General features: G+C 38.2%; 1 protein-coding gene and 1 long non-coding RNA gene across 4 annotated transcripts in view; one reads left to right on the top strand and one right to left on the bottom strand.

Moving 5' to 3' along the window:
* Rbm44 (RNA binding motif protein 44) overlaps nt 1-18,997 on the top strand; it is a 46,593-nt gene that overhangs the window by 23,847 nt on the left and 3,749 nt on the right. For all 3 annotated transcript variants that reach the window (XM_013508022.1, XM_005411204.2, XM_005411205.2), the window contains 7 exons: nt 3,369-3,483; nt 3,713-3,841; nt 6,330-6,409; nt 6,509-6,582; nt 8,513-8,786; nt 9,751-9,896; nt 10,145-10,287. In XM_013508022.1, coding sequence (XP_013363476.1) covers nt 3,369-3,483; nt 3,713-3,841; nt 6,330-6,409; nt 6,509-6,582; nt 8,513-8,786; nt 9,751-9,896; nt 10,145-10,274 — 948 coding nt within the window. In that variant the 3' untranslated portion in view covers nt 10,275-10,287. The remainder of the gene's footprint in view (nt 1-3,368; nt 3,484-3,712; nt 3,842-6,329; nt 6,410-6,508; nt 6,583-8,512; nt 8,787-9,750; nt 9,897-10,144; nt 10,288-18,997) is intronic.
* On the bottom strand, nt 4,845-17,331 carry LOC102030347. The gene is made up of 4 exons (XR_001232160.1): nt 17,162-17,331; nt 10,574-10,814; nt 5,391-5,551; nt 4,845-5,081 (listed from the first exon to the last, which is right to left on the bottom strand). It is a non-coding gene; the product is annotated as an uncharacterized LOC102030347 (long non-coding RNA).

Below are 18,997 nucleotides of genomic sequence, written 5' to 3'. Positions count from 1 at the left end.
ACAATCCTCTTGCCACAGCCTCCTAAGTGCTGGGATTACAGGCGTGTGCCACCACACCCAGCCAAACTGTCTCTTTAAAATCAGGAACAAGACAAGGATGTCCACTGTCACCACTCCTATTCAACATAATTCTGGAAACATTAGCCAGAGCAATTAGATAAGAAAGATATAAAAGAATTAAGAATAAGAAAAGAAGTGAAATTATCATTATTCGCAGATGACGTGATACTCAACATGGAAGACCCCAAAAACTCCATCAGAAGACTCCTAGAATTAATCACCAAATTCAGTAGTGTACCTGGATACAAAGTCAACACTCAAAAATCAATAGCATTCATGTACACAAACAACAAGCACACTGAGAGGGAAATTAAGGAAACCATACCTTTCACAGTATCATCCAAAACAATTAAAACACTTAGGAATCAATCCAACAAAAGAAGTAAAAGATCTACACAGTTAAAACTACAGTACCCTGAAAAAAGAGATGGAGGAGGATTTCAGAAAATGGAAAGATACTCCTTGCTCATGGATAGGAAGAACCAACATTGTGAAAATGGCTATACTCCTGAAAGTGTTGTATGATTCAATGCAATCCCAATTAAAATACCATTGGTATACCTCACAGATCTAGAGAATACATTCATAAAATTCATCTGGAACCAGAATAGACCCAGAATAGCAAAAGCAATCCTGGGCAACAAAGACAAGTCAGGTGGCCTCACAATCCCTGATTTGAAATTATATTACAAAGCTATTGTGATTAAATCAACATGGTATTTGCCAAAAAAACACCTAAGGATCAGTGGAATAGACTGGAAGATGCAGCCACAACCACAAACACACTCAGCCGCATTATCTTTGACAAAGGGGCCAAACATTCACTCTAAGAAAGATAACCTCTTTTATAAATGGTGCTGGAAAGAGTGGTTTGCCACATGCCAAAGACTGAAACTAGACTTATGTCTTATCACTGTGCACCAAACTGAAAAGTCAAAATGGATCACAGATCTAAATATTAAAACAGAAACACTAAATCTCCTAGTAGAGAAAGTAGGTGGAAGTCTTAAAGACATAGGGGTAGGCAAAGATTTCATGAAGAAAAATGAAACTGCACAGGAAATAATTCCAAGAACAACTGGGGTCTCATCTTACTGAAAAGTTTTTGCACATCTAAAGAAATCACCAACAGAGTGAAAAAAAAACCCACAAATTGGGAAGAAAAATTTAGCCAGCTCTATCTTGGACAAAGGACTTCTATCTAGAACATATAAAGAATTTTTAAAAATCAGTCCCCACCAAATTCAAAGACCCAGTACAAAACTGAGCATATGAGATGAATACACACTTCTCAGATAAATACAAATGACAAATAATGAAAAAATGTTCAATATCATTAGTCATATGAGAAATGCAAATTAAAACAACACTGAGAATGGCTATTATCAAGAAATTGGGGGCTGGGGATTTAGCTCAGTGGCAAAGTGCCTGCCTGGCAAGCACGAGGTCGTGAGTTCAGTTTCCAGTACCGGAGAAAAACTAAAAAAAAAAGAAATTGGCTGTGTGTGGTGGCACACACCTGTAATCCCAGCACTTGGGAGGCTGAGGCAGGAGGATTTTTACATGAGTTCAAGACCAGTCTGGGCTACAAAGTGAGTTCAAGACCAGCCTGACGTGCATAGTGAGACCCTGTCTCAAAAAAAATTCAACCAATAACAAATGCTGGTGGGGATTTGGGGGAAAAAGAAACACTTCTCCACTATTGGTGGGAGTGTAGACTGGTGAAACCACTGTGGAGATCAGTCTGGAGATTCTTCAGTAAACTAGGATTAGAGGCCCATTCAACCCAGCTATTCCTCTTCTGGGTATTTTTCCAGAAGAACTGAAAACATCATACTGCAGTGATAGATGTGCACTCATGTTTATAGCAATGCAATTTGTAATTGCTAAATCTTGGAAACAACCCAAATGTCCATCAACTGAGGAATGGATAAAAAAATTGTGGTATTTTTATATAATGGAATATTACTCGGCTATGAAGAAAGATAAAACTCGAGGCTTTTATGGGTAGATAAAACTAGAGACCATATTCATAAGTGAAATAAATCAAACCCACTTGTGTAAACACCATATTGTCTCACTAGTGTAAGAACCTGAAAGAGTAAATAAAATCTAAAAGGTACAATAGATATTGTGAAAGGGAAAGAAACTGCTCAAAAGGAAAGAACAACTGGGATGAGGGAAAAGAGAAAGAAAGAAGGGAAAAAATTATATATATATGTATACACAGGATAACTAAGATAGTTGTACTACTGATTTCTATTGCTTTATTGAAAGGAACAGTTATGCTCACTTCAGCACATATACTAACATTGGAATGAAAAGAATGGTTAATATTTAATTGTTTGATCACTCTTACCTTCCTGTATTTGTTTATCTGAGTAACCAATTTGAAGACAACAGTATGTAATACAACAACCATTGTTAGTTTCCTGTCATCTTGTCTGAAATTCTGTATTGCTTTTCTTGTTTTTGTATTGTTTTATGTCTGTGGTTTTTTTTATGTCTGCTGTCTGTGTCTTTAATATGTTTTTATTCCTTTATCTTTAAAATAAAAAAATTTGTTTTATATATATTTTTTAATTACTCTCCTTGGGGTTGGGGATGTAGCTCAGTGGTAGAGTGCTTGCCTAGCATGCACAAGGTCCTAAGTTCAGTCCCCAGTACCACACACAATAAATCAGTCAGTCTCCTTTTTAAATAAATTGAAGTGTAAAGAACAACTCACTATTACATATGAGAAAGAAATTTTACGTCCCATAAATAAAAGTCTACATAAGCATACATTCTACATTAAATATATAAAGGCCAAGTTGATAAATATTTCTTGTTTTTGTTTTTGTTTTTTGTCTTTTTGAGACAGGGTCTTGCTATGCAGTTCAGGCTGGCCTTGAGCTCACTTTGTAGCCCAGGCTGGTCTCGAACTTGCAACAATCCTCCTGCCTCAGCCTCCTGAGTGCTGGGATTACGGTGCACCACCACACCCAGCTGATAAATATTTCTATACATCCAAGAATCATCTGAAAATTCTTCTAGTATATGTATGCCACATGTCCCTAAGTAATCATGTCAGCACACAGTCGCTGTCCACAGATGGGGTTCAGATCCTAATTCTCATGAACTCTGACGTGATCTGGCAACCTAGATTCAGTTTTCTCCCTGTAAAGTCAGGTTGATAAGGGTTTTGCTCTTACTGCTGTCATTGTTGGGAGGGCTAAATAAAGCCAGTAAAGAGTTCCTGTCATGTAATAAAAGAGTAATGACTGCTGGCCCTTACTTACTATTCTTGTTAATTCCTTAATTCTCAGGTGTCTTTATTATCTGGCAGTAGTCATCCTAAACAAGATACATCACACAAAACAGATGTTTTAAAAAATGGTGGTATCAATGTAGACTTCAGTCAACTAAAACTTGATGATAAAGGTCAGTGTAAAAATGTATTGTGTAGCTACTAGAAAATAATGTTTAAAATGTTCCTAATGTTTGTTTTTTCCTGTAAAAGATTACCCTTCCAAAACAAATAGTTTTAATGAAGAGCTGTGCCATTGCTTAATTTCTTAAAGACAATCACTGTTATTGTATAGTTAGGTCTAAGTTTCCAGAGGGTTCAACATCACACATAACTCAGAGCTCATTGTGTTCAATCTCTTAGAGTGCAGAAATGACCATGAAATCAGTGAAGACTGGTTTGATGCTAAAGAGAACATGACAGGAGTTGACTCCTCAGGAACAGAAGAAAATCAAATAAATCATGACAGACGGAATCTGAAGTTTACAGTAGGTTGGTTCTTAAGAATTGACTGAGAAATTCTAACCCAACTTACTTGAAAATAGTGCTTCCTTGCTTGGTTCTGTGTTGATTTGGGAGACTGGATTGTAATATTTTGTTCCTGTCTGTGGCTTTTCTTTATAAATATTCTTAAAATGAGAAAATTGACTGAGTTGAAGTCAATTTTTTAAAGAGCAAATCGGTATTAAATGTTCATTTCTCTTTCAGAAAACTGTTTAAGCCTTAGGTGCAGGATTTGGTCAGCAGGTGTCTACCTGGCATTCTTTCTTCTCCACTCAAAGCAGCCTCAGCCCTCCCCTGGGGCATCCCTTTTCTTCTGAGCCCTGGCAGCCATTTTCCAGGGCGCGTATATGGTCAGCCAAGTCAGCTTCTCAGTGTCCATCAGGCAACCAGTACTAATCTGTCAAGTTTGTGTTAGCAATGAACACTACTTGCTTTCCTTACTTCAATAATTTCATCTTATTTAAGGAATATTTTCACCTTCAGATAGTCTTCAATAGCTTATGATACAATTTTGCCTAGTATCTATAATTAGTGTTCTTTTTTGCTGGTGAATTGAACTAGAGCTTGCCCACTGAGCTACATTCCCCGATCCTTTGTGTTTTGGTGTTTCAAGACAGAATTCCACTAAGTTACGAAGTTGCCCAGATCTGTGCTTCAATTTGAAGCCCTACTGCCTCAGCCTCCCACAGTACTGGGATTATAGGTGTGGACCACCATGCCTGTTTCCCTTCTGCCATTTCTAATGATACTTATGCTACCTTTCTTCACTTTCCCTACCTGCTTCTGTGGATATTTTTCCATAATAGCAGTAGATTTATTGATTTTTTTCCCTGCTTGTAGAAAAAAGTGCTTATTAAGATTTTAAAACATAAAAAATTAAAATTACCTGGTTTCTCCAACCAGTCATAACCACTCATAGTGACCATTCTTTTACACATCTTTTTGTGTATGTATGTTTAGTACACATGCATAAACCAGTTATCTAGTTTTATTGACCATTTTTATAGCGTCTACTTTTATTGTAACCATTTTTTCTCCCCTTGGGTTGTTTGTGTGCATCATCACTTGGCTCCTGCTTGGTGTTTCACCTGCTTGCTGTCCTGGCTGCTGCCCACGTTCTTGTGTCCGCGCTGGCTTGCTGAGATGAGGACGCTCTGTGTGCTCTGCTCACCGGCCACCTCCCCCGTCAGGGCCAGTGCTCAGTGCCCAGGGTAGTCAGCGGTTATTTCTAGTGGAGTAGTGAAAGGGGAGAAGATGGGTAGAACATGTATCTTCTGCCCTTTTTTACTGTAACTCTACCCCCTCCTCACTCCAGTGTAAATTATAAAGATGGTTTCATTGTTCTTGTTTTAAGACATGTTACTATCCAAAAACATCAACAAATTAAATGAAGTAAGTTAATGAAGAGGATTAGGTATTCTTTTACCAAAAGATGAGAGATACTGCATGAATCTAGCACCACCACTTACTATGTTTTTGCCCAAAACTCCTGAGGCCTCAGCTTCCACATCAGTAAAATGGAAATAATAATAATCACCTCATGAGGTGGCTGTGAGAATTACATGAGATGATGTATATGAAGACTTGGCATATTGCCTGGAGCATAGGGGCATTCAGTGAGTGCTGCACTGCTCATCCTCCTCCTCCTCTTCCTTCTCTTCTTCCTCCTTCTCTCCCCATCTTCTTTTTCTCCTATTACTAAAAAGAATAAAATTTACAAATCTCCCATTATGTAAACATAACAAAATCATGAAACATAAAAGCTACTCTTAAGAAGTCGTTCAACAAATATTCATGTGCTCCCTACCCTGATAGTAATTTCAATCTCAATTCAGTGCATCTTTTTTTATTGTGGTTTTAGACCAGATTGTCTTCACAACAAAGACCATGAAAATGCAGTCTAAGAATTTTGAATATTGTTGTTAAACAAGAAATGTCTAATCCTAATTTTACAATTTGTAGAATAATGCTATTTGTCTCCTCCTTTTCTGTGTGCCTTTAGTATATAACAGTTATATACATGCTATTGACTTTGATCTGATAGAAAGGTTTTCTTGGTATGCTGTTTCCTCAGTGAAGAAATGTGTGTAAGGAAAGCTTTCTGACCACCAGCAATTGATAGGTTTTTGTTTGCCAGGAGACTTAGTATCAAGCAGTCCAACTCTATTTTTAAGATGATATGGTTAGAGGGCTGGGGATTTAGCTCAGTGGCAAAGCGCCTGCCTGGCAAGCGCAAGGTCGTGAGTTCGGTTCCCGGTACCGGAGAAAAACCAAAAAAAAAAAAGATGATATGGTTAGGGTCCAGAAACCTTAAAATTGTGTTCTAGGCTATTGTTTTCAGTCTACTGCTGGCATTTGCTGATGATTTTTAAATACATTTTGTAATTGATGAAATCATGAATTGAACATTCATAGTTTTTCTTAAAAATAACAATACATTCATGGTCATTTCTGTTTTATGCTTTTCTATAAGCAGAAATGAAGAATTACAAAGAAATACAAAGAGATAAAGGATTTTTGATACATGTTGGTGGTCTCTGCCCTTCAGTATCTGAGGTATGCCAAGATTTCTTGGGAGCGGGACTTCATTTTCAAATTCACTGATTATTTATGATTAATTCTTCTACCTTTCACAATTTTTTATTTCTCTTGTAGGCTGATTTGAGGTCTTACTTCCACAAATACCACATTTCTGAAATCTCAATTTGTGATTCTTCTACTAATTACAGGTGTGTTTCCTAAATTCAGTAAGTGTATTTCAGTGTGTCTGCTGTGCATCAGAAGTCCCATACTACAGTCAGCCACAGTGCGACAAAGTCAAGGGCCACCCCCGCAGGGAACCTCAAGCTAGTGGAGAGGAACAGGCACATAGCTGCAACCATGGCTGTTACTCTTCATGGGATCTTTGTTTCTGTATACTTTTTAACTTCCTTGTGGCACATAGGAAAGTTACTGATTTTGTGCACTTTATCTTGTTACATACCAATTATAGGGGAAGCAGAGTGCATCAGTTAAGAGAATGGGCTCTAAAATACGTGACTGGTTCAACTCCCACTTATGTTAATAACTTGATGAATGAATTTGGGCAAGTTGCTTACTTATCTTTCTATACTTCAGCCTTTTTATCTGTCACCTATTAATGATAATAGTATTTTTACAGCATTGCCATAAAACTTAAAAGTTTAAATATACTAGAAATTAAGCCTGGCACACAGCAGGTGCTCAAAAAGGTTTTTAATTTTGTTATTTCTGATTTGAATTTTCAGGGTTTTTTTTAGATAGATGGCTAGATCATCTCGATATAGTGACTTCCAATATGCGTGTTGCTACTCTCTGTGACATAGTCAAATTATTCTGAAGTATCAAATAACAATTGTGATAACTTAATAGAAATGGCTATATTGTTTATCTTATCATTTTAAATTATTGCTATTTATTTCAAATATAAAAACACTGATCAATTAAGAATTTTATTTACAGTTAGTATTGAAATGTATTAAAAATACATGTTTGTCTTAAATGGAGTCAGTTAAGATCATATGCATTTTTAATTTGACCTATTAATGTTATTGTTTATATATTTCACAGTGTTAAAGTATTACTATCTTGTTGAATTTCCTCTTTCAAAAAACTTTCTTTCTTCTTATTTTGTGTCATAAATTTCATGTAGAAATTTAGATAACATAGTTAAATACAATGAAGTTACAAAATTTTATTCATAGCCCCACCATTCAGAATAACTGCTCTTCAGATTTGGTACATGTCCTTCCACTGATACTGCCTGAGGCTGTTGGTTTAATGCAGATGGCTCTTGCCCAACTTTCAGTTTTATGATTGAAATTCTGATTATGTTTTCTAACTTCTTTTATGTTTGCTTCTTTTTTTTATGTTTGCTTTTCCACTACAAGGTTATAAAGACATTCAGGTGAATGTTTTTGAATTTTGCTTTTACTTTGAGCCATCTGGAGTTTGCGTTTGTATATAAGCATTAAGGGTTTTAGTATGGATAACTAGCTGTCCCTAGACTACAGTCTCTGCAGTGCTATAATATAGGAACTTAAGATGTGTTATGTACATTGCCAGTTTCCCACAAGGAATATAAATCATTGTGTACCCCACACATGTACTAATAAAGTAAATTTAAACATTAAATTTTAATATGAAATTAATAGGATATAGTGCTTTAAAATGCTTACTATTTATTTCCCATCTTTAATTGTTTTGTATTTAGTTATTCTGAATATTTTTATTCCAAAGTAAATATAAAACAGTAACCTTTGTATTTATTTATTTATGAATTTATGGATTTTTGAGACAGGGTCTCACTGTGTAGTCCAGGCGAGCCTTGAACTCACTGTGTAACACAGGCTAGCCTCGAACTCCTGATGATCCTCCTGCCTCAGCCTCCCAAGTGCTAGGATTATAGGTGTGCACCACCATGCCTAGGAGTAACCTTTATATTTCTAAGAGCAGTTATTCTTGGGGCTGGGGATTTAGTTCAGCAGCACAGCGCCTGCCTGGCAAGTTCGATTCCCGGTACTGGGGAGGTGGGGGAAAGAGCAGTTATTCTTATGAAAGATATATGTAGTCAATGGTTAGAAAGTTAAGTTTAAGGTAAAGTTATGATGAACTTTTTGGTCTTGTGTTTATATACTATAGATATGCATCTCTTGCTTTTAAGAAAAATCATGATGCAAAGATGGCTGTGGAAGAAATGAATGGGATAGAAATAAATGGAAAATCAGTAAATGTACGGCTTGTTAAATCTCATGGAGAGTGTACATCACCATTTTCCTCAAAAAAAATTTTGAATAATTTGGAGAAAAGTACCAACAAAGAAATCAGTGCAGCCCCCTCTGTTTCTACATTGTCCAGAACAAGGCCAAGGCAGATGGTGTCAGAGCAAGATAGTGAGCTTTCACCTTTGGAGCAGGTAAATTTCATAACTGACCCCAGAAATGATCTCATACTTGCCATTCTGCTGTGAGTGCCTGTGGAATAGGTGACTCTAGTACCAGCAATGTTGAAGCAGGAAAGAGAGCGTTGATCAGAATTGGGGTTTTGTTGTTGCTGCTACTGTTTTATTGTTTAGTGCGGGTACTGAGGACTGAACCCAGGGCTTCCCATATGCTCGGCGAACTTCTCAGTGGAGTGGTTTACATCCATTGTTTCGATTTATTTGATTGCTTCTCTTCTTTTCCTAATATTCTGACTTCCTTTTTTAACCGGTTCTTTTCTTTGTCCTTGGCATTTTGATATTGGCTGTTCTTTTAAAAAATCTTTTTCTTTCATCTCTGACACTTGATATTTAGGATAGGTTTTGGGTACATAGTTTCAATCCACATATGGAAGGAAGGAGACAACATCCATTTAGGACACAGGCAGCCTGAGCTGAAGATTTGGGGACCATGGCTTCTGCCCTTGTCTCTCATGTGATACATGCAGGTGCTTCCTCTGTATCCTTCTGTGCTCCCTTTCCTGCTTCTCTGCATGCCAGTTTCCTGTACCTAAGAGTACTTTCTACCTCACTTGGTTTTGTTCTGTGTAGTTCTAACTCTTTTGTGTCTCTGGTCAAGCCCATGTGATCATTTGATGCACACATTTGCTCTGTATGCCTGTTTGACGTTTTTTAGGCAGGAAGTTGAACTGACCCAGCCTGTGGTTTTGGTGTTTAGTAGTTCAGGACTTTTGGTCCAGTCAGTTGTGACTGTGGTCATGAGTGTGGCAAAGATAAAGAGGGCCATTAAAGCTCCAGGCAGGAGTGTGTTGTCTTAGGGTATGTAGATAGGGAAGCTTCCAGTTAGCGTCTGTCATTCCAAGTTCCCTCACCTTTCTAGCAGTTTCTTGTTCCTCTTATCTCCTATTTTTACAATTATTTACTCTGTTCATTCATTTAGGATGCCAAGAAGAATTGTAAACAGATTGAATCTGCTCAGTTAGTACCAAAAACCCCTGTTCAGTTCATACCTGCAAATACATTGAACCTTAGTAGCTTTACCAAGATCATAAAAAGACTGGCTGAACTGCATCCAGAAGTCAGCAGGTAATAACTGAAATCATGGGGCTGGGGATTTAGCTCAGCGGCAAAGCGCCTGCCTGGCAAGCGCAAGGTCGTGAGTTCAGTTCCCTGTACTGGAGAAAAACCAAAAAAAAAACCAAAAAACAAAAAACTGAAATCATGTTTTAAATAATTTGAAACTTTTCTGTAACAATATAGTACACTTCAATAGTTTAACCATGTTCAGAACATGTTACTAAGGGGAATGCTGATGTATGTTTCCTTTCACGTAGAGACGATATTATAGATGCTCTTCAGGAAGTGAGAATGAATCGTAAAGGTTTTCTCAATGGCTTATCTATTAGCACTATTGTGGAAATGACTTCATCTGTTCTGAAAAACTCTACTCCCCATCAGGAGTAAACAGAACAAAGAGGTAAAGTGATCATACTCTTCTATATTTAAACATTGTAAGTTATTTCATTTTCTTCTCAATAAAAAGGATAATTTTAAGTGAAAATACTAATATATTAAAATAATATTGTTAAAGTTAAAAACAAACACTGTAGGGCTGGGGTTGTAGCTTAGCAATAAAGTATATGCTTAGCATGTGCAGTGCCCTGAGTTCAATCCCCAGCACCAAAAAACACAAAACATAGTATTAATTAACTACTAATGCAAAGCCAATTACTCCAAAATTGATTGTCACAAGCAACATTTACCATCTCAAAGTTTGCAGATCAGGGTACAGAATGGTTTAGCAGAGTGGTTTATCTGAGGGTCTCATGTTGCAGCCAAGATGTCAGCCTGACGGTTGTCCAGAAGTTTGACTAAGAGGGAGGATCTGCTTCTCAGATGCTCATTCACATGGCTCTCAGCGAAAGGCCTTGATTTCTCACCAATGGGCCTTTCTTTCTGCGAGGCTTTTTGCAGTCTTTACATCATGGCCAGGTGGCTGAGTCACTACATTCAAACCAACAATGGTGAGGTAGGGTGTGAGTGGTGGGTTGAGTGCCGCCTCTTAAAGAAAGGAGTATTTAAAAATTTGTGTATTTTGTATATTTTTAGAATTTCTACAGATCAGCATAGAATCCATTTCCTCAAAATAGTTGATTAGAAGCTCTGTTTCCAGTTGGAGGTGTCTAGATGATTTAAGCAAACATTCCATTGACACCAGTTAGGAAAACTGAATAAATGTGAAAAAATATCCACTTAAAAACATGGAAAAGCTGTCAAGACAAGGATCAGGTACTGGGACAGGATACTGAGAAGATGAGTTTCAGAGAAATAAGCCCAGTGCTTAAGACCAGTTTGCTTCTAGTGTTATTTGCAGAGGAGTAGCCAGGAGCCTGAGGGACTCTTTGATAGTGCTGCAGCCAGGAGAACAGGATCTTGGTAAAATTATAGCAGTGGGAGTGGGGCTGAAGTACATCTCATCAAGAAGAATCTCTTTTCCTACCCCTTTTAACCTAGGCCAGCTTTATGACTTATTTTGACAAATTATGCCATTTCCAAAAGTCAGTTTCAGAAGTTTGTTGTATTCTTATGAGGAAGCCCGGACAGCCTGCCAAAGGGCAAGAAACTATGTGGAAGATGGCCAAAGCAGTCTAGCCTACAGCTGTCTACCCCTGTACATGTAAAAGGCACTGGCATAGATTAACAGATCAACCTACCCAGCCTGGCAGTTGTCACAGATGTATGTGTGAACCCATCCAAGATGACAGGAATCACCTATAGGAATCAACCCATTGCTAGTTAGCAGAAGTAAAAGATAAGTAGATGGCTATTACTTTAGGCTACTAAGTTTTGAAGGGGATTTCCTAATACATTATAGATGTGTTATGTTCAAGGACACAAAAGATAAGACAGAATTTTAGTAGATAATTGAAAATATCTTAAAAGTGAAAATTCCATTTATTAGTTTTCCTGTGGCTGGGACTGAATACCCAGTACACACATCTTAAAGGAGGAGATGTTTATTTGACTCATGGTTTTAGAAGATTCAGTCCATGGTAGGTGGGCTTGGGGCTGGGGATTTAGCTCAGCGGCACAGCACCTGCCTGGCAAGCATGAGGTCATGAGTTCGATTCCCAGTACCGGAAAAAAAAGAAAAAAAAAAACCACGGTAGGTGGGCTCCAAGGCAAGAACATCAAGGCAGAAAGGTGTGGCACAACAAAGATGATTAATGCATGGTGGTCCTAAAGCAGAGAGGTTAAAGAGAATAAGAGAAGAAAGGGGCAAGGAACCAGATATAGACCCCAAGGTCACTGCACCATGACCCACCCCACAGACACCCAAAAGGGTGTTTTATTAACCCCTGGTTGACTCCCAAGCCAGTCAATTTGATAGGCTACCTTGACTGTCACATTTCATTAATGAAGAATAAAGTAACTAAATGTAATGACTTAGCTAATAGGCTCTGTGGAAGACTAGACAAATAGTTGAAGTGAGAGTTAAAAGGTAGAAGCTGGATGTACAGGCATATGCCTGTAATCCCAGAACATGGGAAGCTGAGGCAGGAGGGTGGTGAGTTTGAGGCCAGCCTGGACTGCACAGTAGGTTCCTCGCAGGCCAGGACTACTATATTTAGAAAGAAAAGAGAAGAAGAAACTATGGACCAAAACACAGGGAGTTAAAAAGAAAACAAAAATAGTAAGAAGTACAAGATACAGTGAGAAGTTCTGTTATTGACGTAACAAGATTTTAAACAAAAGAACAAGAAAATAGAGCAGACAGCATTTAAAAAAAATTACGGCTGAAGAAAAGAATATTTCAGCATATCAGAGAAAACTACTTTAAAAATTATAGCAAAAAAATCCATGAAACAGCCACTTCACCTTAAGAATATAATAGACACCATCAAAATTAAAAACTAAGTGAAATAAAAGTCACAACAGGACAAATACTGTGAATCCACCTGTATACGGTATCTAGAGTAGTCTAGAGATTGATAGAAACAGAAAGTACAGTACTGGTTGTCAGGGGATGGATGAAGGGAGAATACAGTGTTTAGTGGTTCTAGAGTTTCAGATGAGGAAGAGGAAAGTATTCGGAAGGTTGATAGCAGTGATGACCAAACGGTGTTAATGTGTGTAGTGATGTGTACACTTAAAAGTGGTAACTTTTATGTATATTTTATCACATTAAGAAAAAGTACATAAGGCCAAGCATGGGGTGGCACACACCTGTAATCCCAGCACTCAGGAGGCTGAGGCAGGAGGATTGTTCTGAGTTTGAGACCACCCTGGGCTACAAAGTGAGCTCAAGGCCAGACTGAACTGCGTAGCAAGACCCTGTCCCAAAAAAGGCAAAAAAAAAAAAAAGACAAAAAAGAAAAAGTACATAATTCCCATGATAGTACAGTAGGTGGCATATGAACTAACAAAATATATTTTAAATGTAGGTAAAAAAGGAAAGTAAAAGGATACATAGAACAGTAGAACAGTTGGGATAAGTAGAACATACTTAGATGATGAAAACCTAGTTTTTCATTAGATATAAATGTAACTATAAACCACTTAGATCATCAGATTAGCATTTTAAAAACAAACTATATAGTATTGACACATGAAATATTAGGATATATAAAAATAAAAGCATAGAAAAAGAAAAAACCATACTTTATTAACACTAAAAAAGTAAACTTTAAATCAATAAAATTGTTGGGAGAAATATTAAGCTTATCAAAAATAACTGACAATTCTAAATTTGAATCTATCTAGTAATGTACCTTGAAAATATATAAAGGAAATGCTTCCAGAATTTCCAAGAGAAATAGCTGCAGGCCTGCAATTATCATGAGAGATTTTTTTTTTTTTTGTCTTTTTGAGACAGGGTCTCACTATGCAGTTCAGGCTGGCCTTGAGCTCACTTTGTAGCTCAGGCTGGCCTCAAACTCGCAACAATCCTCCTGCCTCAGCCTCCCGAGTGCTGGGATTACAGGCATGCACCACCACGCCCAGCTTCATGAGGGATTTTAATAGAATTCCCTAACTGTCAGAAGGCACAGACAGGCTGGGGATATAGCTCAGTGGCATAAGCGCCTGCCTGGCAAGCGCAAGGTTGTGAGTTCGATCCCCGGTACCACAAAAAATAAAATAAAAACATCATACCACACACAAAAAAAAGAAGATATAGACACAAAAATAACAATAATCTAGAACATTTTAACTGCCTTAATAATCAACTCCATTTTCTGAACATACATATATAGAACATAATAACATGGTCTGCTAAATAAAAACTCTTCAGGGGCTAGGGATGTAGCTCAGTGGCATAAGTGCCTGCCTGGCAAGTGCAAGGTCCTGAGTTTGATTCCCGGTACAAAAAAAAAAAAAGACTCTTTAGGTCACTTGAACTTTTCTTTTTTTCTTTTTTGTGTTTTTTGAGACAGGGTCTCCCTATGCAGTTCAGGCTGGCCTTGAGCTCACTTTGTAGCCCAGGCTGGTCTTGAACTCGCAACAATCCTCCTGCCTCAGCCTCCCAAGTGCTGGGATTACAGGCATGCACCACCACGCCTGGCCAGGTTACTTGAACTTTTCACAAAGGTTGACCACATACTAGACTATAAAATAAATCTCAACAAGGACTAACAGACTGAAAAAAGTAGTGTTTTCTCTGACCACAGTGCCATTAACCTGGAAGTCAGTAACAAAAAGATAAAAAGGGATAGCCCTGTTCGGAAATGTGCTGCTGAGTACCCAGTGAGATACATGGAGGGGGTCACGGTGGAAATGAGAACAGACATTTCAGGGCATGATGAAAATGGCCCACACTGATCTTGCGGGGTGCAGTCAGAGCTGTGCTCACTGACATGGACGGCCCTGAATGGCTCTGTCACAAATCAAAATAACTGGACTTGAGTGACCGAAGTACACAACTCAAGAAGTTTGGAAAAAGATAACGTGACCCAAAGGAAGTATAAAACCAGAAATGCTGAAGTGTAGAAATTCATGAAACGTAGAAATAACAGCAGATTCACAGGCAAGGCATGGTGACACGTTCCTGTATTCCTAGCTGTTTGGAAGCCTGAGGCTGGAGGATCACTGAAGCCCAGAAGTCGGAGAGCAGCCTGGGCAACGCAGAGACTCTCAAAAAATAAGTGAAAATAAAGAACACACCCAGACTAGGAAGTACGGGCAAAACCAAAAGTTGGTTCTCAAGAAATATAATAAAACCTTTTATATCAGCTTTCTATTGATAAGTGGAGTATTTCATATTAAATGATATGTGATAGAGCTTAAGAAAAAAAGTAAAAAGTCACAAAAAGCCAAGGTAAATAACTTTTTTTGAGAAAGGAACATCACTACAGATTTTATAGACATTGAAAATATAATGAGATATTATAAATGATTTTAGTATATTTAAAGTTTTAGATTACATGGGCAGCTTCAAAAGAAAATTTAGATTAACAGAAATGACACAAGAACATATTAAAAATGTAAGTCTTATTTAAAGAAATCTAGTCATAAACAAAAACTCATGAAGTAAAACTCAGGCTCTGTTGGGTTTCTTGATGAGTCCTCTCAAGTATTTAAAGAAGGAAAACTCAGTCTAAGATCTTCCAGAGAAGCCAGCAACCTTAACGCCAACGCTGGAAAGAGGCATCACAAGACTGAAGGACTAACAGGCCAGTCTCACGAACGTGGATGCAAACATTCCTGAATAAAATACTAGAGAACTGAATCTGATAATCTGAAAACAGTGATTCTCCATGGCCAAATTGACTTTACTCCAGGAATGCAAGGTTGATCTAACATTTGAAGATAAATGTAACTCACTGTATGAATAAAGGGTGAAAAATCATCTGGTGATTTTAGTAGGTGCAGAAATAGTTGATAAAGTTTACCACCCATACACAATAACGTTGTTAAAGTAGAAAGAGGAATGCTTCCTTAATTTGACAGTGAGAGATCCCTTTGACTACGATTTTCCTTTGACTGGCAAGTTAACAAGTTAACTTGTGTACTGAACTGACAAAGGACATGAGACTCAAGAGCAAAAGATAGTTCTTCGTCACAGCAATAGCTGTAGCCGGAGTATCAGTTTTACTCCTCGTTCCTTTAAGGAAGTCAGTGCCTAAACATGTCAGGATGCGTTAAAGATGAACCCCAAGCTTGAGGAGTATAAATTATTTCTAAACGGCCTGAAGAACACTGCCAGACCTTTGTTGTGGAGGGAGATGTAGAATGCTGGACAGTGAGTCAGCTGTCCCTGTGCAACAGAATGCGTTTGTGACTGCATAAAGGCCGGTGTGTGGACGTTTCCAGCCCTTCTCAGTCACAGAAAATTCCACAAGACCTTGTGTGTGAGACATTTTCTATTTGGCAGTGTGTGCCTGACGGCCTGAAGTGAGAGTTTATCGGCCCAGGCTGGAAATGATGGTGCAGAAAAACGTTGTTGGTGCCCTGAGAGCGAGACACGCAGACAGGCGAAAGGTCTCTGAAATTGTCTAGCAGCAGCCATATACTTTACAGTGAATTGTGGAACAGGGCATGGGCATCATCAGCATGTCCATCAGCCTCTTCTGCTCACTATTGTGCTGGGGGTTCTAGCCAGCAAAATGAGGAGGAAAAAGAAAGTGTAGGTATCTGAGTGGAAAAATACAACTGTTATCTGTAGGACAATTAATGCTGCACACAGGAAATCCCAAAGATCCTGTACACAAACTATTAGAATTCAGAAGGATTGCTGGGTATAAAGGTAGTTCTCAAATCACTTGTAATTCTACATACTACCCATAGTGTCAGAAAAATGATTTTTAAAAAATGTTCATAGTACCATTTAAGATATCACATACCCAGGAATATATTTAATAGGAGATATTCAACATCTCTATCTGAAAACTATAAAACATTGAGAGAAATTAAAGAAATTCTAAATAAATTGAGGGTTGCCTTTTCTGTATGGATTAAAAGAATCAGTGGTGTAAAGATACCTATTCTCTTCATCTTGCTTAATACATTCAGTACTATCCTAATGAAAATCCCAGTAGATATTTTTGTGGAACTCAGCAAGCCCTTTCTCAGAGTTCTAAGAAAATACCGAAGATTAAGAATAACCAAAACAGTGTTTAAGAAAAATAAAGGAGACTGGCTTTATCACATGTTAAGATTTGTTATAAAGTTATAATAAGACAGTGTGATCTTGATAGAAGGATAGACAAATAAATAATAGAAAAAGAGAATTCCAGAACAATCATGTGAATATGTAGTCGGAGGATGGCACTGCAGAACAATAGGGAACAGAACCATCTTTTGAATAAGTTATCCTGGGTTAATTAGATCTCCATGTTAAAAGAAATTCCCACCTGTCAGGTTGGCAGGCTTTCTGATACATTGCCTTTGGGACAGCCAGTGGAAATGGAAGGAAAGTTCTCCATGCTTTTAAATTGAAAAGTCATGCATGCATTCACTTTGTGATGCAAAACTCTCTTCACCAGTCTGTCAGAGTTACCCTGGCAAGTGTAAAATGTCTCGTGAGTCTGTAATTGCCTAAGACTGGAAGCGTGTACATACAAGTTGGCTATTAGGAAGTTACAAAAAATGAGAAAGGTCTGGACACTGATGGAGAAAAACCTCACTAAATGTTAAGTAACTAAAGTAAGGGAGATAATATAGTCTGATACCTCTCTGTAAGAAAGTGGGAATATAAATACATGTATGCACATTTGGTCATATTTGTGAGAAGAAACTCTGGAAAGAAGCTAACAAAATGATTGGGGGGGGCTGGACATGATGGTACACATGTGTAATTCCAGCACTCTGGGAGGCTGAGCAGAAGGATCACAGGTTGGACCCCACACTGGGCAATTTATTGACTTGACAAGATTCTTTTTTTTTTTTTTTAACTTTAAAGAGTAAAAGAAGGATAACATAGTAATAGGGGGGCTTACTGAATTACAGACAAAGTGGTAGGAAATTATCAATGGTTGTTGTTTTACATATTGTTATCTACAAGATAGTTTCTCAGGAAAACAAATAGACAAATAATAGTGAGCTACAGACAAAAGTGGTAGGTTATTATCAATGGTTGTTGTACTATATTTTGGTATCTTCAAAGTGGTTTCTAAAGAAAATAAATAGAGCTACACATGAGTGACCAATTGAATAATCATTGACTATTCTCAATGGTTGTTGCAGGAAACACATAGTAATAAACATACATCCATTTATGATATAGCATAGGAACAATACAAACATTATAGAGTATGGTCAGATTAGTAGGAAAATATCAATGGCTGCTGTAATACATGGTGGTATCTTCAAAGTGGTTTCTCAGGAAGACAGAGATACACAAGAAAGATCTAACAAGTAGTTACAGCCTAAGGGTTGTGAAAAATAGCGTATTACCTCCTTACCAGTGACTCCTTTCACGGAGGTGTGATGGCTAGAAGAAAGGCCAGGATTGAAAAGAAGGACCAAGAGGACTTGCACCTGTGTCTAGCAACAGGCTGTTTTCTTTTTCCTCTATAGTCATGATTACCTGGGGCTCCTCCATGGAGATGACAGTCTGGCCAGAGGGAGAAGGCAGGGTATGCCCTGGCCCCCCTCATTCCTGTTGGACTAACCGCTAGGATGCGTCTGAGTTCTGGGGCCTCTGCTTCAGAGGGCAGACCAATCTCCCAGTGGTCACTTTTGTATTCAGGGCATGGCCCAGGGGGCTTCTTAGGGCAGTTCCTCTTGAGGTGGCCTGGCTTTTAACAGCAGTAGCAGATGAATGTAGTCGTCGAGTTCTTCTTAGGGCCCTGAGAATCAGACTTGGGGTCTGTTTCTCTTAGTGCTGCAGCAAAAGCAGCTGCTTTTTCTTGGTCTCTTTGTTTTCTCTTCTTGGCCTCCTCCTTGTCATGGCTATAGAATACTGAGGAGGCAATTCTTACTAACCTCTCAAGTGAGCCATCTGAGGCAAAAGCCATTTCTTGTAGCTTTTTCTGTCCAGCCTCCCATCACACTAGGACCCCACAACCAGTCAGTGTCCTCTCCCCAACCATTGACAAGATTCTGTCTCAAATTTTTCAAAAGAAAGAAAAAAGGGGGGCTGGGGATTTAGCTCAGCGGCACAGCACCTGGCTGGCAACCACGAGGTTGTGAGTTTGATTCCTGGCATGGGAAAAAAAAAAAAAAAAACCAAAGGAAGAAAAGGGGGG

Source organism: Chinchilla lanigera, unplaced genomic scaffold (assembly GCF_000276665.1).
Source record: "Chinchilla lanigera isolate Chin_1 unplaced genomic scaffold, ChiLan1.0 scaffold00141, whole genome shotgun sequence".
NCBI classification, from domain to species: Eukaryota; Metazoa; Chordata; class Mammalia; order Rodentia; family Chinchillidae; genus Chinchilla; species Chinchilla lanigera.
This window is presented reverse-complemented; position numbering and strand designations above follow the sequence as displayed.